Raw genomic sequence first — 26972 nt, 5'->3', positions numbered from 1 at the left:
CTTCTTTTCAATAGCTCATTAATATTGTATAAATATGCTAGATTTTGTATGTTGATTTTACAATCTGCATTTTTACTAATTTTTTAATTATTTATGACACTTTTTGGTGGAATCATCAGGGCTTTTATATAAAATGTCATCTGCAACCAGAGAATTTACATTCTTCCTCTCCAATTTGGATGTATTTGATTTATTTTTCTTGCTTACTTACTCTGGCTAAGATTTCTAATACTATATTAAATAGAAGTGGTAGGACTGGGCATCTTAATTTTGTTCCTGATGTTAGAGGAAAAGCTTTCAACTTTTCACCACTGATTATGTTACTGGTGGGTCTATCATACATGGTTTTATTATATAGAGATATATTCCCTATGTACATAAAAGGATGTTGTATTTTGCGAAATGTTTTTCTGTGTCTATTGATATAATTATACTATTTTATCTTTCATTCTGTTAATATAGTATATTACATGTATGTAATTGCATATACTGAATCATCCATGCATCCCAGGGATAAATTCCACTTGATCATGCACAATGATCCTTTTAATATGATGTTAAATTCAGTTTGCTAATGTTTTATTGATGTTTATCAAGGTTATTAGGCTTTAGTGTCTTTTTCTTATCATACCATTGCCTGGCTTTGGTATAAGGGTAATGTTCTTCTCATAAAATGCATTTGGAAATATTCCTACCTCTTCAATTTTATTGAAAGAGTTTGAAAAGAACTGGTATTTGTTATTCTTTAAATATTTGGTACAGAGAAAAGAATATGAGTCAGTTCCCTTATCCTTTACTGGACTGTTTCAGGTTTTCTATTTCTTCACAATTCAGTCTTAGTAGATAGTATGTGTCTAGGAATTTATACCCATTGTCTAGGATATACAATCTCTTGACATAAAATTGTTCATAGTAGTCTCTGATCCTTTATATTTCTGTGGTATCAATAATCATATCTTCTTTTTTAATTTATAGTTATGGTACAGATATGTAGTATCCCTCAAAAGTTCATATGTAAGACACACAACAAACTTCACCAGTGAAAAGATTTGATTAATCCACTAATGGATTAATCCACTAATGTGGATTAACTAGGTAGTAACTGTAGGCAAGTAGAGTGTGATTAGAGGAAATAGGTCATTGGGGACATGTCTTTGGGGTACACATTTGTTCCTGGTAAATGAAGCTCTCTCTGGCTTCCCTCTTGGCATGGTCTGATCTGTTTTACTCCAACATGCCTTTCCTCGATGATGTTCTGACTAACCTTGGGCCCAGAGTTATGGAGTCGACTATCTATGGACTGAGACTTCTGAAACCATGTGCCACAATAAACTTTTCTTCTTCTACATTGTTCTTGTTAGGTATATTGTCATAACAATGCAAAATCTTACTAAAACATCTATTATTTTATATCTTTTATTTTATTTTATCGATTGTAGAGGAGATTGCTGATTTTGTTTAAATTCAAAATATACCCTCGGTTTTGTTTGACTTTTTTATTGTTTCTGTGTCTTTATATCAATATTTCTGCTCTGATATTTCTTATTTCCTTCTCTCTAGTAACTCAAGGCTCAGTATGTTTTGCTTCTATTTCTTTGAGAAATAACATTAGGTCTTTTCTTTGAGATCTTTCCTTCTTTTTGATGTAGTGTTTATTGCTATTAGCTTTCCTCTTGGAATTGCTTTTGCTGAATCCTCTAAGTTGTAGTATGGTATAGAATTTTAGTAGTGTGTCTGTATCATTTTATTTGTCTCATTTTTAATTTATTTGTCCCAATCATGCCTTGGAAACATTCTGTATAATTTTTGTGTATTTGTAAGTTTTCCAAAATTTATCCTTGAAAAACAGATCCTTGTATAGGAATCAGTAATAAGAGTATAAAAAATAATTTGATATGAAAGAACAATGACCTTCTTTCAAGACTGAAAATTCAATCATGTTTCAAATGTTTAAATTAAAAAAAAACTTGAATAGATGATGTATTCTGTCCTTCATTGTCATAAAAGGACTCAACCATTACATTAATAGTTCTGGGCTTTGAGAAAAGATTCTTCTATGTTACTTAAATAGATTCTAAAAATATAGTTATACTACTTTGAATTCCTTCTAAATTATAACTCATATTTAAAATTGTTAACCCATCTTTCCAAATATGTCTGTATGAAGTCAATTCGTAAGACATTTAGGCTAAAACTATGTGTGTAGTATGATCTCTGTAGCTGCAAGACAATCTTATTTGTAAATGCCCTTTTAAGTCTAAGAAATAGACATGAAATAGAAGAAGTGTTTATTAAGCTAACCGGGACTCCTACACACTGCAAAATTAATTCCCCTCACTCCTCTATTATTAGGCATGAGTATGACTTCAATATATGCTAGCATAGTCTATTATCAGCTGGTCTTTTGTGTTTTATACCAACTACCAATCTGCCTTTTCTCTAAAGATACCAAAGGGCAGGACTGAAAAAAATTTTTAAAGTCATAAAATGATATCAGATATCATGACACATTCTCATGACATCTTGTCAGAATATAAATGTTTGGAAATTATATTACCATTCAAGTCTCTTTTATTGTCTTTTAAATTTCTGTATGCATTTGTTTGTCATATTGGGTATTTGCATACATATCACTGGAACATTTCATCTTCTATTCAAGTTTATGCTGATCCAAAGTTCTAATAATTGACATAATTGCCAGATGGAATTTAGTTGGTATATGTTATTATCATTATTTTAAACGTTTTACAATCACACTATAATGTGTATTCTGCTAATCTAGATATTGAGGCACAGCATGATTAAATCATTAGCTTAAGATATGCTATGAGTAAACAATTGGAAAAAGCCAATAATTCTTTAGTAATAAATGTAAAAACAGTCTTCTTATAAAATAGGCAGTTACTTTCTTGTCAATAATTTTTTTAATATTTTTCTGGTGCTTATCTTGAATACTAAAATGTGAAGAAATCTCTCAGTATAGTCTTTAATGATTTAATCAAGAAAATCTAATGATTGCTACTTATATTTAAGATAGTAATTTATTCAAAGTGTTTCACAGAGGAGTCAAGAACATATCAACAAACTATTGGCACTTATCAAAATTCATACATCTCAAAACAAAAAAAAAAACAATAGATGGTCAAACTTCTTGTTGAATTAATGACAAACACACATTTACTGATGTTTACCTATTCCCAACAATACCACTGCACTTGACTCCCAGTTGGATAATAGCTTATATTATGCTGAGTAACCTATTATTCCTTTATACTCTAAGTGGAAAAGACAGCTTCTATGCCACTTTAGAGGCACATTGGACTCTACCAGAAATAAGAGATCTGTTCCATTCTTTTTTGCTTACATAGAAGACAAGAGAACAGAGTACAGCATTCTTTGATCATAGACTGCATGAAAATATATATCAAAAATTCTCAATATATATACCAAATAATATATACCAAAAGTGCTTCCTAGCTTAAGGTTCTCAGACCCCTGTTAGAAAATGGTGGCATAGTTTGGGTTCCAGATTCAGACTATTCCAGTCAAAATCCAGACTCTCTATGCTAAGCTTTGTAAAGAAGGCCAAGTTTCTTAACTTTTCTGACCCTACTAATATTCTTCAGCTATTAAATAGGAATAATAATACTAGTTTTCTTATGGGATTATTATGAGAAGTGAATAATAAAGGATGTCCTTATTTTCTCTGTTGCCAATGCATTAAAATATGCTTTTCTATGGTTTTTCTTCCTGTGTTAAGTACTATAAATATGTTGCCACAGTTTGTTATTACAAAGAGTGAGGTCGAATGAGAAGTGTGGGGTTCCTTCTTGTCTATGGAATTACATAAAGCCTGTTTACAAAACCTCCTTGATGTACATCATTAAATAATAGACTAAATAAATTTTATTTTCTTTTATAGATTAACTATATTCTCCTCTTAAAAACATAGTAGGTTGTCTTTCAGTAAGTTAGAGAAGGCTAAAGTAAATAAAAGGGAAAGGGTGGCCAACACCCTAAAATATCAGATCATTTGAATACAAAGCCTATGTATATTGTGCAGTTACAGGTATTGGAGTCAGTAGCCCTTAATTATATACAGAATTTCCCCACTAGTTAGGATTGTTGGGATGACTGAACTCTAAAAGATGCTTTGGAGTATTCATTCATCTTTAAGCTATCATAACACGTGGAAAGAAAACAGAAAAACAAATCTGCATAATTCCTTTTTTTTTTTTTGTAGTACTTGGGATTGAACACAGAGCTGCTGTATCATTGGACTATATCTCCAGCCCTATTTTATTTTATTTTTGTGACAGTATGTCTGTCCCAGTATGTCCTCAAGCATGTGATACTTCTACCTCAGCCTACTGAGGAACTAAGATTTCAGGCCTGGCTCAAAACTACATGATTCTTCAGATTGTGTATGGTAATGAATAACTGGTGATGCAAAACAAATTTGGGGAAATATAACTGCCTTCATTGAAAAAAAATGAGCTTTGGGATGAATTCTTTGACTTATGAAATTAATGACAAGCATGTTGAACAAAAATGATTTAGTAAAAACTGGTGATTCCACCACCCAGCTGTAAATTAGAAAGAAAAATGCTGCTATATTTGATAACAGATAAATAATGTTGTGGTAGAGCTCAAAGGGTAGTTCAAATGATTTGTGCAAATTATATTAATAATTGACTCTCATGCTCTATGTGCAATCTAAAAGAATAAGTGGAGAGTAAACCAGAACAATAAACCATCACTATTTATTGATTTCCTATCCCAGGAGACGACCCAAGTCAATGGACAGCAGACATACTCTTGATTGGGAAGGCAGACTTTCAATGATCATATGAAAGGGAAGTACTGCTGTGATCGATAAAGGACTAAGCTGTCTTTATCCAGAGGAAGATAAAGTCCAATTTGAGGGTAGGATCCACAGGGAATTCATGCACAAGGTTAATTGACCTAAAGCAAGATTGATCAGTGTGGTAGATGACCTGACCACTCCCAGACAATGCACAGAGAGTTCTTCGGAAATATCACTAACTCAGACCTGACATTCAGCTGCTGTACACTAATATGGGTAGAAATAAATCTATGTCAGTTGGCAATTTAGCTGCAGCACTGAGCCCTGCTGCCACTCTGTTACTCAGGTCCAAAGGGTCAGATATGATGAAAGGGGCTCCGCTATATGACCTACCAGCTTGCTCACTCCTCCAACAGCTATCTGTGGCTCTTGATTACATACAGATCCCACCAAAATGGGCCTAGATTCTGGAGAATGGAGGTTGAACTTTTCTGCCTGATGTCAACCTAGCCCACTGGATGGTATTTCTCTATACTTTGGCAAACTCTGAAAACCATGACCTCTACAGTGTATTGATCTCCCATTAAGTGTTTTGGCCATTTGCACCAGTCCTCAGATCTCTAGCTGCATCATCTCCACACTGGACTAAGAAGGAACAAATAAGTGTTTTTCCTATGCTAATGCCAGAGAGTGAAAGAGAAACAGGCCAAAGTGAAGAGGTTACGTAAGTTCACCATTTCTAGTCTCAGTCTAGGACCAATTAAATTAACCATTGTATTTGGAATAACAAAAAACGATGGGAACATTTTTCTCAAATTCCATCCCAAATCCATTTGCAAGCCTAAATAATTTTGGTGACGGTGATTCTTGATTCATAACTTCATCCTGAACTGAATGTTGTGAACAGAAAGAAGGAAATTAAGCATAGAAGGCACTCAGGCCTATGCAACACACACTCTAATGACTTCCAACATCAATTTTATATAACTACAAGGCTTGTTACCTCGTTTAGAGGCCCAAGTTTAATTTGAGACTAACTGTCACAGCTTGCACAACTCTCAGTAATGAGAGGCAATTTACTCAAGAGCCTTGTTATCCGAGAGCCTTTAAGAGCACATACAACATCAGCAGAGTGGAAGCACTGTATTATTTTAAAAGTTAAAAATGGCACTATCATACTCCCTTCATGTAAAATTTTATTGATCCATGTTTTCATCAACTCTAACTAGTTAATATAGATTCAGGTCCTAAATCATTAATAAACCATTTGCATGGATCCATTTTAGTTGTGCTTTAGAAATAAATGCCACATATTTGTAAATGACTATATGCCAAATGAATAGGACCCTTTGTTCATTGTATCAAGAAAATAACAGCAGGTGATCAGAAAGTGTATCCTTTCACCCTAAAAAGTACCAACTAAATAAATAGCAAATGCAAGGTACAACAAAAGTGGAAAATGATAAGAAAGTGGCACTGTACCTGCTGTAAATCCAGTGTAATTGTCACATAATGGTATTCGATTCCATTCTTAATACTGGGACTCTGCCACCAAGTGTTCTTTCCATCAATAGCATTCGTAATAGGGTGTCTCTCTATTGAGTCAGCAGCAACATGTGAAAGGAAGAGAAAAGAGAAGCATATAATGAATCTGTAACTGTTTCTTTGAAGAAAAACGTAAAATTAAGGTAAAACAATCCTGTAAAGATCAAACATTAAAAAAATAGTAATCCATATCTTCTACAGAATTTATCCAGTGACACCTTTTCCATATATCTGTACAATGTAGTAGGAAATGACCAAGATCTCAGGATAATCAAGAAGCAGCTATTCAACACTCCAGCCATCAACTACTACAATGGGCAACTTTGAAGATGACTACAGAAATTAAGGATCAGAAAATAATATTGAAATCAAATTGATGCATCAGTCATTCAAAAAAGCAAAATCTGTACTGTTTGAGGCAACTCTAGTATACCATCAACTTGATTAACAGAAACATAAAATGCTGAACTGTAGTTGAAACATACTTGAACATTTGCTCTTCTGACAAATTCTTTATTACCAGAACTTGGACGATCCAGTATTTATCTGGTTTTAATATAAACTGCTATCACATTTATCCTATGAGATGTTTTACAACAAGTCTTTAGATTGTCATTTTCTACCACTGTTAAAAAATATAATGAAAGATACCTATGCTTCCTGTGCAGCTTTTTTCTAGCCCCATAAATCACTACTGTAGTGGAAGAATCTAGATAATAATGGCAAACAAAGAGATTGTAAAGGTTAAATTTAAGTTTTGCTCTCCTGTTAAGTTTTGCTTTTCTGTAAGTTTAAGTTCTGTTTTCCTGGAACCCGAAACTTATGTTAAAAACAGTTACTTATGTCAAAATGTACCCTGACCCAACACCCCCTGACAAAACGCATGATTATTCTGTAATGGTTATTTTGTAACAATCCCACCCTCGCACCCTAACTGCCATATGAACTTCCCTGTTTAAACACTGCATAAAAACTCTGCTTAAGCTGTGCTCAGGGCTCCAGCTTCTCTCAGGAGAACTCTGAGCCCCAGCATGCTGGTCCAATAAACCCTTTGCTTTTGCATGAGATAGTCTCTTGGTGGTCCTTTCCTCCCACGTTTGCCCGACCCTAACAAGATAATGCATATGAAACTTCATCCAACCAATAAAACACAGGTTTTTCCTCACCTTATTCCACACAGTTGAGAAGACACCCAATTGTGAGAATCTAAAGGAAGACTGGAAATAGCAGGTGAGATATGGACAGCCATGGCCAATCATACTGTCCTTTGATATGGCTCTCTTTGTTCTTACAAGCTTTGGACCTCAAAGATGCTCATCTCTTCCAAATTAGCTCCACAGATTTCACAGTAGAACTACCCCTGGCCTCCACAATCCTCATTACCCTTTGGATCATAGTCTGAAATCTTTGCATCTCCTTTTCCAAATAATACAAGCTATGTTTATTTGTTTTTTGTTTTTTTCCCTCATCTAAATGGGCCCCATCCACACATGGGTGAGAATGGTGGGAATGGAGGTTGTTGATGTTCCTGTTTCTAATTTTAAGGCTCTAGTAAAAGTGTCTACATTCCTCACACCTCACTTGGAAGTCAGCACATTTTTCCTCAGAAATGTAAACAAAATGGGAAAGAGCTTCCTTGGTTTTCTTCCATTCATTATGGTTTAAGTACACTTGGGGTGTCACTCTTGAGAACTTATATAAAACTAATTATTTGGGAAAATGTTTAAAATTAGTGATCTATGAATAATCCTTCAGATTAAAACCTAATCTTTTTTTTAATTGAAAGACTACCTCAAATAATGAACAAATTATACCACTGAAAGGAGCAATCATGGATTCTCAATTTGTCTACATAATAAAGTTATCCAGCCATATATTCTAATGATAATGATATAGTCTAATGATGAAAGAGCACAAAATTTGGCACATGAAGAGCTGTCATACGAAAAACTAGCTATTCTTCCTGGTGCTGCCATTTAGTACTTAACTGACCATGGACAAATTGCTTAAAATCTGTGTCATCCCTAAAATAGGGATAACAAAAACTTCACTCAAAGTAGTGGTTTCCAGATTCTTAACTTTCAGACAAGAAGTAATTTTTTAAAAAAAAATGTATGAGAGATATGTGGAGTTGATATAGGAGTTCAAATTTATTTTTTCAAGTATTAATAAATCCTGATCTACTAATTATCGTTTAATATGCCATCACTTTTATTTCACAAAATAAAGGACATTTAGAAGCTAACAATAGGGTTTTGGGGGGCATTTTTAAAATTTTAATTTGTTATATATGACAGTGGAATGCATTACAATTAATATTACACATACAGAGCACAAGTGATTTTTCATATCTATGGTTGTACACAAAGTAGAGCTAACAATAGTTTTTAAAAGTCATAAAAGCAAAATAAAGGACAACCTGTAATCCCAGGGCTCAAGAGGCTGAGGCAGGAGGACTGCAAGTTCAAAGCCAGTCTCAGCAAAAAACTTACGTGCTAAGCAACTTGCTGAGACCCTGTCTCCAAATAAAAGCTTAGTGCCCCTGAGTTCAATCCCCAGTACCCCACTCCCACCTCCAGAAAAGAAAAATTCTTTAAAATATATCCTTTTAGTTTTCGTGAAACACATGGAATGTTATGCTCATTTATTTTACATGTCTCTGACCTGTGAAAACATTTTGTATCCAAATCCTTTACTTATAGGGTTGCTAATGAACTCTATAACTATCAATAATCTAAGCTTATTGTGCATATAGATAAAATACATTGTGAATCTGTTCAAAGTGTATACCTTACTGAATTTTAGAGACAAATCGCAATTAATAAAAAAATTGAAAATAATAGAAATCAAGCAAAACTAATAAGTCTTCCATGCAGTATAAATCAGTAAAATAAAATATCTTTTAAAAAATTCATTAAAAACTATTTATTAAATTTGCCATTTTCAAATTTGTGAAAATTATTATATGTCAATTTTATTTAGGTAGTCTGCTATAACCATCAGTTAAACACACAAAGGCTATGACTTTGTCTTTCTTATGGTATGATATTCACCTTTCAAACATAGATATTCATATTCCAAATATTGTATGAGATGATAGGACAGGATAACAACATTCCATTTTTATTGATAAAAATTTAATTCCACCAAGCAGCTGGATGGACTTTATTTTGTACCAAGTCTTATGTCATCAACAGTCCACTGAGATAAGGCATCCTGTCTCATTAATGAAAAGTAAAATTGCTGAATGTATTTAATAATTATTGCTAGTGAAATTATGTTTAGCTAAGGAAGATGTCATCTTTATAACAATAAGCAAATATCAGAAGCATAACTAAATATCAAATGCTCCTGGTGGTGTGAGTGGGTGCTGAAATTGGCACACAGAAATCAGAACACCAAATGAAATATTGCTGGCATTGCTTGTGAAGAAAAACAAATATCACAGCAAACATTCCCCAAACATCTTCCTGAATCATCTTTATAGACTGTGGGTTTAATATGTGATAGAAAAACATTCACACAACCACATTACCAAATAGAATTTGTGACTCGTAGGTAATTGCGAGAGAGCCTGTCTAATTGGAAATTTTGATATCTGCCACCTCAGGTCAAATTGATATGAGAATTAGTCATGAAAAGGAGGACAGGGAGATGAATCAACAATTAACCATAATCCCCATTATAAAAATTTAATCATAATTAATTTGCAAATACTGATTAATTGCTGGCAGAGTTCCCTTATTTAAAAGGGGATAGAAACATGTAATATCCTCAACAGGGAAAAACTATACAAGTCAACCAAAGGGCTAAACTGCTTCTGAAAACTGGCTGGGGATCCAAGGAGGCAGACCACTCAGACTGCTAATTTTTAATTGGGAAGCACAGTCTAGTAATAGTAAGGAAGTTCAAGTTTCATTTTTTATATGGTATTAAGTGCAAACTTTCCAGATTTATTCTAGAAGTTCACTGAATTTGTGGAATGTTATCCTTTATAGCTCCAGCTTTACTAACATATGTTCCTGTGGTTTATTACTAGATTTTTATTCTTGTGGGGTTCTATTCTTTCTAAATTTCCAGTACTAAAACATGATTTTGAAATGTAGTATAGCTGGTCATTTATAAACAAACAATATGAAGTAAGTACAGCCTGTGACTAGTTATAAAAAATATAACACACATAAGTAAAAATGGGAAGGTACAAAGCAAACCTGGTGTGAATTATGCTATACTAAAACATTGATTCAGTTTTGGCTTTAATTTGAAAACATGGGGTGAAAATGCCTAAATATAGGTATATTTCACTGAGACCCAAGAGACTCTGAATACAGAACTTTGAAGGAAAAAGTGACACAGAAGGTCTTAAACTCATTTTGGCAAGTAGATTTCATCTAGTTTCCAACCAAGAGTCTCCATTCAGTTATTTTCCAGTCCAATCTTTGCATTTTTCATCCTGAACGTATCAATTTCTTTCTTTGTATAAATATATATTCATGTATATATAAGGTAAATATATATGTATGTATATATATGGTAAATAAAGGTACTTACCTTAGAAACATATTTATATACATATATATACACACATGTGAATTTTAATGTTCTTTACTTTTATAATTTCCCCTCTGCCCATCCTATCCTAAACACAAAGCTATGCATTTCTACCACCCCATCCCTATCATCCATTGCACTACGTCCGTATTTCCAGCCTTTCTCAAATTCTGCACAAAATCATTTGTTCCTGAGCTCATAGATGTTTTTCTCCACCAAAATTTACCCTCTTTCCTAATCAAATGAAAACTTATAATCAATCAATTCATTTCTTCTCAAGCCTTTCCTTGGATTTTCTTGACACTTTCTCTGTAATGTTGCATGAAAATCAGTCCAAATATTTGCTACTACCTTTTTACTCTATATGGAATTCTCACCTTTTTCTCATTATAGCTCAGTGGTATCTATCCCCTAGGAAGCTCATCTGAATTTTTACTTATTTCCTGAGCAGATAACCCAGACTCACATCTTAAAAAGGAAATAAGATCATCTAGTAAGAATTTCCTGCCAACCACTCTTCTATCTGCCACTACCCATCCTTCCTTTTATTCTAACTTGGTCAATTAAAAAGGTATATATCTCCTCATTTAGGCTTTTATACCTGTGCTTAATGATCATCTCTCCTCACCTCTTAAGAGACATCACCTTCAACATCATTTTGTTGACAACTTCCCTCACTTTTCCCTGTCACCTCTAAAACCAGCTCATCTGTTTACTGTCTTTGAAAACCTTTCCAGCACCATATACTCCTCTGTAAAACCCTCTATTCTCTTTATATCAAGAACACTTTAAAAGACTATTCCTACACTCCCCTTTTGTCCTCCTTATTAATTTATTAGCTCTTCAATGTTGTCTTTGCTACCGTGAGTCCACTGACTCCTTTAACAAGATGACCAGCAGATACCTGTGTTGTCAAAACCTCGGAAAACCTATGTTATCCATGTTATGCTTTTCTTTCTCAGTATTTTGGAAGCAGTTGACACTATACATTAATCTTTTTTCCTGAAAATTTCTTCTTAATATACATGATGCCTCATTCTCCAGATTTCCTTCCTTAAAACCTGTTTATCTTCATCCTCTCCTAGATTCCACTTAACCATTTCCTTGAGCCTTTCATGTTTCCCCAGGGGTCTGACAAACGTGGGAAGTGTGCTGTGACTTACCATTCTGATCCCATACCATACCAACACAGACTCTAGAAATCAACAAAAGTCCATCATAGCAAATAAAGACTTCTGATGGTTGCCCTCTTTGGTGTCTCAATTTTTTCTAACATTTTGTGGTATATGAGACCATCAGTTTTAATCATAAAAGTAACAATATATTAATAAATATTATCTCAAAATATTTAATGATTTCTTCATCTCTTAAATTAACTATAATAGAGAGAATTATGCATTCTTCTCTTTAACTCTATCAAAAAGGCACAGTGCCTTCCAATTTCCTTTCTGAGATTGAAAAAATGCAAATTGTGAGAGAAACCTTTAGTCATTTGGTAAGCTTAAAAAATATAGCAATGGAACTACTCTGCAGGATACTAAAATGGTAATGATAAATACATTTCATTACACATTTGTCCAAAACCCATAGAACATACCAACAAGAAGGAGCCCTACCTAATGTAAACTCTGAACTCTGGTGATAATGATGTGTCAATGTTATAAGCAAAAAGTTACTACATAGAGGTAGATATTTAAAATGGAGAAGGCCAGGCATGTATTTGGGGCAGAGGAAATATTGGATTTTTTCTGCATACCTGAGTATGCTCTAAAAGTAAACACTATAAAAGAAAGTTAAAAGGTACATTTAACAAATTTAAAAATAATATAATGATGAAGCTTTTTCCAAGTTTTTTCATCATTACTCACATCAATTGATAATAAATATTTAGTTTATTAGTTTCTCTCCTTTCTATATAAATTGATATAGATAGGTAGATGATATATATGATTTTCTAATGCATATCTATAAATCAACTTTCAACTCTAAAATTATCTCATACCATTCTTCCCTTTGCCATACAAATTCTTTACTTGTTAAGACACAGTTCTCTGAATACTTCTTGATGTTTTATACCTCCAAGACTTGTGTATGCTTTTCCTTTTCCAATGCTTTTCACACATTTAATCTTACTACTTTGTATCTTCTGAGAATATGAGTCACTGTCTCCTGGAAATCCTTCAATGACCTTGGCATCTACATGGAACCTACAAGTTCCCAGTTTATGTTTCTCTTTCCTGTTTCCCCTCCAAGTTCTCTAAGTCAAGGACTGCATATGATTAAGCATCATGTTCCAGTATAAGACATAGGTAGCATTTAAAAGCTTGTTGAACAAATACACTAAATTATCTGAGGTGTCAGTGTGGTTCATAAAGGTGACCAAGTGGGCTTTCCATGCACAAACAATCCTGTTTGTGAGACCCTTGGTAATCTGTTTCCAGTCTTTTATGTTTGACTCATCTCTATTCTCTGCCCTTTGACACTTTCAGTTCTACTCATTCCTAACTACTGGTAGCTTCCTGAACAAGTAAATTTTTTTGTCTTATTCTGATTTCTTTTCCTAAACTTGCTTTTTTTTCCTTCCCCTCTTCCCTCTTCATCTACTCAGCTCATACTTGTCTTCTTTGCCAACATGGTTATCATATCAGGTAAGCCTTCACCTATATCAAGATTGAATTTCTGAGCCTTTCGCTCTTCTTCAGGGTCCTATACTCCTTCTTTGTACTTATTACACTACATAGCAGTAGCCATTGTCTTGCCCACTGACTCTCTTGTTGAGGCTAAGACTACTCCTTATTCCCAGTAGAACTTAATCATAGTACCTGACACACCAGCAACCAATGAATAACTAAAGCCTCCATGAAAAATCACATCCTCTGATACCATTCTGGAGCCAGGAAACCCAATGACTGATTTAGTTCTTCAGCTGGAAAATTCTCTCCAGCCTCTTTGCCTGCTACTTTTAAAGAACCCCAAGACTTTAATTTTTGTTGAATGACAGAAGGGGGCCATATACAGGCTCACATTGAAAAAAAAGATTTTAAGAATTCTTAGAATTATAAGCTCTTTTAATTTCATGGGACGTGCTCTTAAAATCTCTCAAAAATATATCTTACTGAGTGAAAACAAATACACGTGATATACATACGGTATGGATTACTGCTGTTTTGATTGCAGATTCGACACTGAGGGTTCCGCACAGGCTGCCCAGGGACATGCTCTACCAACTTGCAATACATTTCAGGTCCTCTTTCTCCACATGTCGCATTGGTTGTGATGAGGGCATTGGAAGCAAGATTCAGGACAGCAGGGAATAAACCTGAAAACGATGGACAAATGAAAGCATGTGAGCCAGTTTTGATTTTGCTGTATTTTAAAATGCTTAATTAACATGGGATATTTTTCAGAGCATTAAATTAATCCAAGATGAAATATTTAGTGATAATGAAATACCTGACAATAAATACTACATGTTATCAAAGGAAGAGATTTTTTTTTTCTTTCTGGGTCTTAAATATGGGAATATGAGGCTGTCTATTTAATTTTTAATCTCTAATATTTAATTATAAAGAAGTTCTTGTCACAGACACTTTTAAGTAATACTTTTCATTTGATCAATAAACTATCTTACTGAATCTTAATCTTCCCCTTCAGCTATTTTATATCTAGTATTAAACTATAATCACATGTAGTTTCTGCACAATAATGCACCTATGGTTCTCATGCTCACATTATGCTCCAATTATCACTTGGTGTAAATGGTTGTTACAACTTCTTTATATCCACACTAGAAAAAATAGATAATGATGAAAGATATTGGAAAACTGCCCTTTACTGATTTCTGTGCTACATAATACCTTTCCAAAAATGAATCATCATAATATTAAATGATCATATACTTGAAAATATTTCTTAGCTACAATAAAATGTTTGACTTGCATACATACAAACTCAAAAGGCCAACTCATTGTAAGGCTAGAGAGCCTTCATTCTATCTGAGAACCCAGTGCAGGTCCTTCAGTTTCTATAACTTAATGTCAGTTCTGCTTTGTACATGTCTAGTATTTGCATTTTATAGACCTCTTTTCCATGACAGCACAGTAAAGTGACTCATCAAAAGCCACTCTATAACTGAAAAACTCTTGTTGGAGGAAATCAATTGGGAATTAAGATAATTTGATCACTTAGGTTGTCCAAGTTCTATGCATGTGCCAAGTAGGTCTATATCAGTTCAACTTCTAATACTGTCTTTCTTGACTAAATCTATGGCCTGATGTTTTACTGATACCCTTAAAGTTTTAAGCTTTTAAATTTATTCAGCCTATCCTCAGGACTTGGCACAGAAAAGCCACTCAGTGTGTTTGTAAAAGAAATGAATAAATGACTTATGATAACGATCATGATAGTTACTTTATAATACTTATGTATAATAAGTCTATGAGCAATATGAGCTATATTTACTTTTATTTTATTAAAGAAGCACAGGGTATTAAGTAAATTGTTCAGGATTACTATTAACAGAGCTATGCTTTGAGGCTAAGCTTTCTGGCTCTCCAGCCTGTCCTCTTAATCATTACACAGAACGATATCTTCAATGCAATCTGAAACCTACATAAATCTAGTGCTCATTAAAACTGGTGATCTTGATTGATCTTGGAATTGCACTGAAACAATAGAAGACCAAAAAATAAATCAGTGTTTATAAAATTTGATGAGATTTATATGTATTTTTATTTGATCAATAAAGCTTCCTTTCAACCAGAAGAGCAAAAGCAATGATAGAAGAAATTTTAAAAACAATTTTAACTACTTTGGATCTTTATTGTAATCATTATCTAAATTGTCTAATCAGTAAGTGAATTCATAAGGCCAGGAAGCACTTCAGTTCTTTTCTCAATCACCCTCAGGATCTCCCAAATCTATACCCAAGAAATCTTCCCTCCCTGTCTGCACTTTCCAGGCTCTAAGATCCCTCTGATTTTCCCTTCCAGCACAGCAATCCCTCTCCTTAATCCTCTGGCTTTGTGCTTTTCTCCAGCTAATAATTATTTGAGGTTTCCAATTCTTCCTGGTTTGCCAGGAATTTATCACTTCCTGAAATTTTTACTTAATTTCGGTCTCTTTCATTCTTCCTAATGAATTTATCCCTCCCCACAATTTCTATGCTCTCTGACCTCCACACAGTGAGACATGCTACAATGAGATGTGAGGTCAACTAAGATGATCATTGGTCAGAGAAATGTTATCCATTCATAAAACATTATTTTTGTTTGTTTGTTTCATAATAAAGCATAATGTGCTATGCAAAAGGCAAGGTGCTCGTATCTTAAATGTCACCTAAAGGCCCATGTGCTAAGGCGTGGTGCCAGCCTATGACACTACTGGAAGATGATAGAAGATTTAGGAGGTAAGTTATACTGGAAGGGAGTTAGGTCACTTGGTGTGTGCCCTTGAAGGGGATATTTGAACCTCAGCACTTTCTCTCTCTTTTTTTTTTTTTTTTTTTTTTTTTTGCTTCCTGGCTACTAGGAGGTAAGCAGCCGTATTCACAGTATGTTCCTGCTGCTATGATATTCTGCCCAACCTCAGGTCCCAAAGCAGCTGGGTCAACCATGGATTAAAACATCAGAAATTGTAAGCCAGAATAAATTTTTGTTCTTTACGTTTATTTTCTCATGTATTTGTTACAGCAATTAAAAGCTAACTAACAGTGCTATATAAAAATTGTCTAGTATTTATTTTATTTTTACCTTTTCTACGTAGACAAGATTTATTGAAAAATTTCATAACAATTTTGTGAATTTTGACAGGTTGTAAATTTAAACTGATTTTTATAATTATGTAGTCTCCAGGGCACTATTTCTTTATTGTAGGCACTTTTTTCTCTAGGTTAGTAAATAATATATGATCAAAGAAATAAGATTTGTGTGTATATCTCTGTCTTCTGTCATTCATCACCATTTTACGTTTAACTATATAATTATCCTTTCATCAAATATGTTTGAGAACCTATTATTCCAGAGAGTAAAATTTGGAATTAATAAGATGAGCTTATTGTGGGAGATTATGTTGAGCTAAATCTTAAAGTTAGAGAAGCTTATCCAGTAGGAAAAAAAGGTAGAAAGGAGAAAGCAAATGTACCCTGTATATGGGCTGTAAGCTAAAAGTTTGTGTGGATGTTGAGTACTTCAATTTGCAGTTGTTCTAACATGTAAGATTGTGTAACTTTATAGATATAGAAACATATAGATTACACATAGAATACACCTAATGGTTCACACACATACCAACACAAACCACAGCCTGTATGTCACAGTTACCAATTTGTTTTAGTCACTATTTTTTCCAATTCTTTAAACATTTAATTTATGGTATAGAAAAAATAGGTAGAAGGAATGAAGAGATATGTTAAACCTTATGTTCTAAGGAGGACAAATACTCTTCTTTTCATCTTGGTGATTGTAGAAGAAGCTCCAGTTGTAAACCCCATATAGACCCTTCAAAGAAAACCAGCTTACCCACATAAAAGCCATCTCCAACAGCTGGGGATGTCTCTACAACTTCCCCAAGATATAGTCATTTTGACTCTGTGATCTCCTCCTTTACCACTGACAAATCCTGACCTTTCCCATGACTTTGGGTCCTGTTGTGCAGGAATGAATAAGACTCTCCATAACCTGGTCTGGTGCAGTCCTATAGGGTCTGATTTGAGATGGTCAAATTACTTTCCCTGGTTCAAGCAGTCATGAGAGAAAAGCAAAAGGAAGATATCCAGCAGAAACTATTTTACTTGCATTTTATGTTCAGAAAACATAGAATTGGATTACATCTCAATTTCCCCATAGGAATAAATGAATAAAATGAGAGCAAAATGATCCAACTACAAAAGGATTATAGATATTGAAATAACATTGATTCAGAAGCTATTTTATGTTGCTCATATTATTTAATATCCCAATCATCCCACTGTGTAAATCTTATTAATTCTACTTTATAGAAAGTGTAGATAAATAATGTAGAGAAAGTTCAGCTTGAGAATATGAATTGAACTCAACTCTTTAAAAAGCTCATAAGACTTTTTATTTCAGGTTTTTGAGCCAAAAACCTGGTCCTCTATAAAGCTTAGCAATGTATATATTTAAATTACTATTCGCCACTCCATTGTTCCATTGAGATTTCTACCCATAAAACTAAAGTTCTTAAAAAAATTACATTTGGTATTTTTCCCTTCTTTCTGTTGATATTTTTTCTATTATACTTATTGATCACTTGTTCAAAATTAGCCTTTTCACAATTTAGTTGCCTTGCATCGTGGTTAGAGAATAGTTGCTTCATGAAATTTTATCACTATTTTCCTGCTTATTTAAAAAAAATCAATAAAGTATATTGGTCAGGGAAAGTCCTCAATTAGTTGAAAATGATCAATTTAAAAGTCAGTCAATATCTCAACTTTTGTTGAAGCTTCAGCATGCAATATTATAGACTGTCATCATTTTCATTATATATAAAATCTATTAGGGTGTACCTATTTATTCCCATTCAAAAGCATTAGACCAATATTTATTGCCATATTCAATCTAGGTTACTTGTTAAGATTATGTAAACATTAGAAGTGTAAATGAACTACAGATAACTGATGAACCTTTACAGAGTATTAATGCATTGCAATCAGTTTGAGGTCTTGTAATGTTAATGACCATACAACTATGATTGACATTTTTTAAATACAATCTACACTAAATTTAGTTGTATTTATGTTTATGAAGAACCAACTCTTAAAAAAATATTTATCCTCTCTGCTATATATAGTGATTAGAATATGTCCACTATTTATAAAATATTTTATTCTATTATATATGCATATATAATAGGCACACATATTTCTATTTACATATATGTACATGTATATACACATATGGTAAATAGAAAATTTAGGAAAAGGCCAAATCCAAATTAGGGGAAAAACAGAAATTATACTACAACATAGTGAACACTTAGAAAATTCACTAAATTTTTACTGATTTTGCTTGGATATATTTATAGTCTATTTGGTTGTTCAAATAATATAGTATGTTCATACATGTTGGCATAATTTTGATCATCTGCATTGCCAAAATACCATATTCTAGTTTCAAACAGAAGAAGCATTTTAAAATCTATTCATGGAACTTCTATTTATAAAAATTGTGAATCAGCTCCTATTTGATCAAAGTTCCCAGAGATAAAAGCTGCAGATTCTGATATCCCTTCCTTTCCTTTCTCTTTCTCAAGCTCTCTCAGTTTCTTTCTCTCTCTTCCCCTTTCTTCTATCTATACATTTATCCAGATAGATAGGTATCCCACCAATATCTAGTATCAGTTGATATCTAAGCTTTTATTGAATTAGATCAACCACAAACAATAATTAAGGAGAAACGTGTAGGCATAGAAGAAGAAAAAGAGGTCAACTCACTGGATAAGCCTCAACCGTGCAATGTGGGGCTAAAACTCAAACAGAAATTCACAGTTTTACTGGATAAAAGAACCAAAGAACAGAACCAAGAACAGGCACAGCTCACAGCAGGTATAAAATGAAGGGTCAAATCCTGGAGTGGACAGAGGCACAGAAGGGGAGCCTGAAAATGTGCACAAACTGCACCCAGATTGCTCACAGATGCCAGACCTTTGTAAGTCCTAGGCAGTTTCCAAGTAATCCAACTTGAGATTGAAAACACTGGGTAGAGAATATAACTCTTGAAGGCCATGGGGGGCGGGCGGGGGAGGGGAGACAAGATTGAAATTTGAGTGAAGTGAAGTTAACCCACTGTCTCAGAAACAAAAAAATTGAATGTGTATGCATCAGAGGAATATAACCCAACCTAGAATTTGTACAATATAACCTTCACAAAATCCAAGATTAAATTAAAGAAAAAAAATCCATACAAAGAAACATTGCAAATTCCAAATCAACCCTGGTAACTAGCAAGATGCTGTCTCAATAAATATAAAAACAGCTGGGAATGCATCTTAGTGCTAGAGAACCCTGGATTCAAGCACCAGTACTAAAAAAAAAAAAAAAAAATAGAGAAAGATTAAAAAAAGAAAGACAACCCATACTGAAGAGAAGTAATCAATTAAGACCAGCATTGAGAATTGAGATCAATCACATATTAACAGAAGCAAACAAACAAGTAAAAGGAAGTTTTAAACTATAGTTCTCTCTCTCTTTCTTTACACACACACACACACACACACACACACAAGCTCATAATGGAAAGACAAATGATAAATATCTTCAATATCTTCAGAGAAATAGACACATGTGAAATATGGATTCTAAAACTGAAAAATAATATATGTAAAATTAAATTACCCACCGATATGAATAATAGAAAATTGAAACTGACAGAAGAAAGTGTAAGAGACCTAAAGAACAAGCAATAAACTCTTTTCCTTCTTGAAGTCTTTAAAATAGATATTAGTACTTAGGACAAAGATTATAATGTTGCCTCGGGGAGGGTTATGATGTAGATATAACACATAGGACAACCATAGGAAGGTTGGAGGATGGCAGGATTATGGTAAATGGATCCAAATGCTTTGTGTTAAGTGGTATGAAATTACAATAACAGCACAAGTTGAAGTTTGCATATCAACTGGAACTCTTTTCTATTACTGTTGTGGACATAAATTACTGCAAATGTTACATAAAATGGTTAGGCAGTTTTTAATAAACTTCAACTTAGACCTATCCTATGAACCCACATTTCCTCTCATAGTTAAATAATCAACAGAAAAGACAGTATCCAAAAAAAAAACTTATACAAGAACATTCATAGAAAATTTTATCTTAATACCCCAAACTCAAAACAACCTGGGCTCCATCAGAGAACTGATACTGTGCTGTGTTTATATAATGAAAATTCCACTTCACATTAAAATGGAACAAATTATTAATACACTCAACAACACAGATGACTCCAAGAACTGTTATGCCAAATTAAAGAAGCTTTACACAGGAGTATATATTTTATTATTCATTCATATCACCTTTCAACAGGCAAACCTAATCTTTTGGTCAAATACAACATGGGATAAAAAAAGGTTTCCTTTGAGGGTTTGGCAAAGACTGACTAGGAAGAGGCATAAAGAAAAATTGTGGGGTGGTAATATTCCTGAGAGTAGTTTGCATTCTACTGGTATATACATTTGTTAAAACTTGTTAAAAGTTGCACTCAACAAGTGAATGTTGTGATAATTTAAATATTTCTTTAAAAAGACACACACCAATTTTGACTCTAGTTAATGCTATTTATGATAATGTATATAAGAATGAAGTTTGTAAGGTGTCCACAATAAGATGAATCCATGGATAGATAAGCTCAGATGAATAGACATGTAACAAAGTGAATATACAAAAATCTTAGCTTTAATTCAGCCCGTGTTCACTATATAATTGTGCTCACTATATCATTCTTGAATTTTCTGCATGAAGTCAAATTTTCATCACTAAATTTTGGTGAAAAATACAATAGAAATATAATGCATCCATGAAATTTATCTTGTTCGTTGGCTTTCATAAATTTTAATATCAGTACCAATAAAAATTTCAACAGGCATTTCTTAAATCAAATGTGGAAAAGATTGTTTGGTGCTCCAAAGGGAAACTGTCTTTTCAGTTTCCTTCAAGTGCAGCAACTGGTCCAAAAATAAAATAAAGGATAAGATTAGTAAAATGTTGAATTGCTCCAAGATACATACAGGTAAGCAACCAGCAGATAACTCTATTTCCCTTGTAGAGTTTTCCAGTTCTTGTAGCTTTATTTTTACTACCTTTGTGTAATGTTTGATAAATCTTTTTTTTTATTATTATTTAGTTTTAGGTGGACCAATATCTTTATTTTGTTTTTATGTGGTGCTGAGAATCGAACCCAGTGTCTCATGCAAGCTAGGCGAGCGCGCTACCACTTGAGCCACATACCCAGCACTGATAAATCATTTTTTTTAATGACCACTATCTAGTATACATCTTTAAAGAAAATCTTTCTAATACAGTCTGGCATGAATATTTCCAAACATGGTGTTTTTTTCGTTGTTTCATCAGCATAAATATTAAACTAACTAGATACTATGGATTATCTGTCCTCAGTGTTTGTGTCTAGCATATTATTATATTTTTAAATTAACACTCAGAAATATCAGTATACACTTACTTACTGACACATATACATCTCTTTAATTTCTCAAATAATGCTACCTGTTAACATTCATACTTCAGCTTGTGAAGACCATCACTAAATAACTGATAACCAATGGTAGTTGGAGACTGTCTATGGGAAAGTCAATAAAACAATTGTTTTCAGTATATTCATTTTAATAACTGTGAAGAATAATTATGTTATGACAATTATACATGGCAGATTCTCTCTCTCTTTTCCTGTCATCTTATTCTGGGCTACAGTATTTCTTCAGTTATTTTATGCCAAGTACCTATCACCTCTGAAGAGAATAAACGGAAATGGTTTGAATGTTTTTAACTTTCCATTTCAGTTTCTAGGTCTGTGGAGCATTTTAAAAAATATTCATGCAAGTAAACAAAGTTGTTTGCCAGAGATTCACTATTTAAAAGACAAAAGAGAACATGCCAATTTAAAATGTTCTCAGACGTGTCAAGGAAGTAAAAGAGATACTTGTCTGTTGAAATCCTGAACTATGTGGGTGTGTAGGACACACTGGTATAAAACAAAAATGGAACAAAACAAAATGTTGAAGAGAATGACTTCCAGCTGTGCACCACAGGAAGTAACTTAATGCACTTGATCCACAATGCAGATGAGAAGTTTTATAGAACTGCAAAATCAGTCCAATTTGAACTAATAGCTGTCCAGACACAACAATGCTTGCAAGCTAGAAAGAAAATAAGAATGAATCCAATTGGCTAGAAGCAAACAAAAACAAGGAGAGCACGTATTCTAGTTGTTTCCAGGGCACTAACATTTATCTCAGACTATGACTTAATTCTGCCCTTTTTCAGCCTCCAAAATAAAAAGACACATTTAAATCCTCCTGAATTGATTTGGTCTCCTTTCCTCTTTTTATAATTAGGATAAGTTGTTCCTATTACTCTGTGGAATTAACTTTTTAAATTGTTTACTCTCTCTCTCTTTTTTTTAAATAAACCGATTAAGATAAATATTTAAACAATTTTATTATCATCAGAAATGAAATAAGCCAAAGGTAACTATTATATGATAGCTGACACAGCATCAGCACTTACTCTATGTGGCAGCCCCTAAATTAATGTGAGGGCCTGTGTGAACTCAAACACCACCTTCACCACTTGGCCTGGCAAATACATGAGCTGGATTCCTCACAAAGGGCATCATTCGTCTAATTAAGAGAATACCCTCATGGATTTGCCATGACCTAAACTTTAGATATACATAAGAAAATGACTGTTATTACAATCTAAATTTCTTGTAGGAATCTAACCTACACCAGGAAGGCTATTACACAGTAACAGTGACTTGGGATAAGGCATTTGTGCTTTAAACTCCCCCAAACATCTATAAATACAGTTTGGAACCAACTGTAACCACCCTATGATGGGTAAATGGAAGTTGACCACAATGCTTGTGATCAATATACTTCATGAAATGAAAAGAAAAAATTCGATTTAGCAAGACATCATCCCAGGACTAAATGGGAAGAGACTTTAACTTGGTCCCCAAAAGCAGGTCTCACTACATTCGGCCTCCACCACTTATCAAGAACCCACCATATATGAATACATGACAAAGGTAATTTCACATCATGTACAACCAGAAGAATGGGAAGTTGTACTCCATATATATATATACAAGGTGTCAAAATACACTCTACTATCATGTATAACTAAAAAGAATAAAATAAAATAAAAAGAACCCACCATCTGGCAGATGCTGGTCACACTTCCACTCCTTGGAACTGGCTTGGGAATCTTATTTACTACCATTTAAAATTAGTATTCACCAAATACTTTGTTTTTATTATACTTCATTTGTAGGACAATCCTGAATCATCTAAATGGTTTTCAAAATTATTATTACCAAAAAAGAGAGAGAGAGAGAGAGAGAAAGAGACATAGCTGGAACACTTATTTGGAATGTTCTAGCATAAGGATACTTAAAATATATACTGAGGGGGTGGCATCTAGGGAGAAACACACTACTTCCAAATTCCTTCCAACCTCACTTCATCAATATCAGCATAACATATGTTCAGTATCTACCCTCTTCTGCCTGCCTTCCAAAAACCAAGCCCATCAACTCGATGTCTCTTTGGCAGGTCTGTGTGCAAACCCAAAATGAGAAGGAAAAAAGGAAAGGATGAAAAAAATACAAAACACTTTCAAGTCACTAAAATGAAATTTACAACCTTAAATTGGCAATTACCCCACAACAAAGGTGTTTGTAATGGAGACAGATCAAAAACTTTGCAACTATGTCTGTTGTTCACCAATAATTTAAAAGTGAAATATGACAGATCTCTAAACTAGTTTCTATGCTAGGAGCATATTTATGTCCCTCAAAAAAAAAAAAAAAAAAAAAAAAAAAACTCAGAAGGGATTTGTGCATGCTTTGATGGATACCACAGCCTTGGAGAAAATGTGGTTCCCATGCTCTATAAGGACTGCTTACCATTTCTTATCTCTAGTGATGAAACACACATGAAAACACAGTTCCCGGTCATGTTTACCCTGGCTTAAAAGACTTAGATGAACAGAAAGGAAGTCACATTCATTTACTACACTCTTTTTCATTTGTTTTTGTCAGTAAGTATTAAGAGTTCTTCAGGGGCTCATCCTGGATTCTTTTCTTATCTAAATTCTTTTTCCTGGATAATTTCATCCACTTCTAAGCCATTTGCATGTGATTTGAAGCATCACTGATACCCAAGTTATATCTACAAGCCAGAGAGCGTTCTAAAGCTTTAGACCTGTTTTATCTTAATGCCTGGCTGAAACCTCTACTTATATGTCTCACAAACATCTCAAATTTAATCTATCCAAAGCAGAGCTTATGATTACCAGTGCTCCAACCATTGCCCCAACACCCAGTGAATTAGCTACTCCTGAGTTTTTTGTAGCTCAGCACATTTTACTTTACCCATCTGGTGTCTCATACAGAAAACTGGGAGTCAACATTGATGTCTTTTCGTCACTACATTCTATTTTAACTCCAAAATAATTTTCAGATCCATCTGCTTCTCTCCAGCATCACTGCCTACAGTGGGGCCAAGTCGCATGCATTGTAACACTGATATTTCTATAATAGCCTCCGAAAGGTATTTCTAAGTTGTTCTGGACATTTTCCTAATCTTTATATATAAAATGAATTTTCTTAAGATATAAATCTAATCACATCACTCTTCTTAAACCCTTTCAATAGATTTTAATTGAAGTTAGATTAAAATTCAAAATTATTATCCTGGGTTACAAGATTTTCGTCTCCTTCAAAGAATGCTCTCTTGAGTTGGTTACTAAACAAGGCTGTTTTTTTCTTCCTCCGTATTACATCTAGAACTTCTTGCTCCTCTACTTTCTTGTGCTCTTCACACCTTCCTGCTTTTCAGAGTTATTTATTTTGTCTTATGTCCTCTATGAGATCTTTTCTAATCTTTATAAACAGGTCTTCTATTATAGTTCCTAATTGTGCCTTATTTTTCTTGTGTAGAACTTATGACAATGTGTAACTTTAATGAGTGATCATCTCTTTTGTTGGAACACAAGCTTCATGATGGAAGAAACCATATATAGTTCCTTCAATTTATCACTGTATTCTCAAAGGTATGTGAAATATTCTCCAATGAGAAACATATCAGAATTTAGTACATACATTATATGCATGTTCTGAAGAAGTGGCAAACTTCCCTTTGTCAAAAAATAAAAAGAATAAAGCATGAACTAAAACAAAACTCAACAAACATAACACTAAAAAGCCACAATTCTGTTGCTGTTGTTCTATGATTTAACAGCATAGAAATAATGATAATATCAAAGTCTAAAACCAGTATTTTCTTACAATTTATAATGTTGTCTTCCTAAACCCATACCCCTGCCCTCTGGGTAGATTTCCATCTTCTGTGTTGGGAAATAAATACAGCTTCTCATATTCTGTGGAGTTTTTGTGAGTCATCTTTAATTTTCTCTGGGATTAGGTTGATTTGGTTGATAAATCAGAAATTTGGCTGGTTGATTAATGTATTTCCCCAGTCTATGACCCTACCTCCCTCAAAAATACTTGAAGGCAAAATGTGCTGATCCTAATCTAATAACTACAATGTTAAATTACACTAACTGTTAGATTCCTTCTGGAACATTTTATGGCTTGATAACCTTCAAGTTGTACCAGACCACAGCCTAATGAAGAAGGTGAAGACAGAGAATGAGGGCTATCTAAAAACAATACTTCATGGCTGACTCAAGCATCTAATTCTGTTTTGTGCTACAAAAGCAAGTTCTATGCAGCTTCAGAATATCTATGGAAATACTTGTTTTATAGACATTTTTTTTCAAAGTGAGATTTGACAGTGTTTATAGCAAAACACTTTGTTCTCCAACAGCTGTTGGAATACACACATAAGTATGCAGGGAAACACAAATATTCAGTTTTCTCTTGTAAATAATTGAAGTAAAAAAGCAGCTTTGTACAGCCAATTAGCATAGGGTTTCTAATAATGCTTTTAATTTACCAAGCACATACAAACTCACAGAGATAAGGTTTTCATCAGAATTTTGTTTTTGCTTTTTTTTTTTTTTTTTTTTTCCTCTGACCACTAAAATCTAAGTCTCTTGAAGGCAAAGGCCATAATTTATTAATAATTTTATTCCCAGGGACAATTATAGTATTGACATCAAATAGATGTACAGTAAATATTTATAAAATTAAAGAATGACCTCAGATTCTGTGAATCAATTTAATCACATCAGTTCTAACCTTTTTTAAAAAATCTGTATAAAGTGCACTAGTTTATCTGATCTTCTAAAAGAAATAAGCAAAATCAAGCCACCAAACCACAAGTGTTTCTCCATCTCATGGTATGAACAGTG

General features: G+C 33.5%; 1 protein-coding gene across 6 annotated transcripts in view; it reads right to left on the bottom strand.

Moving 5' to 3' along the window:
- Lama2 (laminin subunit alpha 2) overlaps positions 1-26972 on the bottom strand; it is a 564351-nt gene that overhangs the window by 410617 nt on the left and 126762 nt on the right. For all 6 annotated transcript variants that reach the window (XM_058581074.1, XM_058581053.1, XM_058581067.1 and 3 more), the window contains exons 2-3: positions 14052-14222; positions 6290-6402 (exon numbers count right to left, since the gene is read on the bottom strand). In XM_058581074.1, the coding sequence (XP_058437057.1) occupies positions 6290-6402; positions 14052-14222 (284 nt within the window). The remainder of the gene's footprint in view (positions 1-6289; positions 6403-14051; positions 14223-26972) is intronic.

The sequence above is a fragment of the Marmota monax genome, unplaced genomic scaffold, assembly GCF_021218885.2.
Source record: "Marmota monax isolate L192 unplaced genomic scaffold, Marmota_monax_Labrador192_F-V1.1 WCK01_AAM20220418_F8-fsc00030, whole genome shotgun sequence".
NCBI classification, from domain to species: Eukaryota; Metazoa; Chordata; class Mammalia; order Rodentia; family Sciuridae; genus Marmota; species Marmota monax.
Note: the sequence above shows the minus strand (reverse complement) of the source record. Positions and strands in the feature narration are given on the sequence as shown.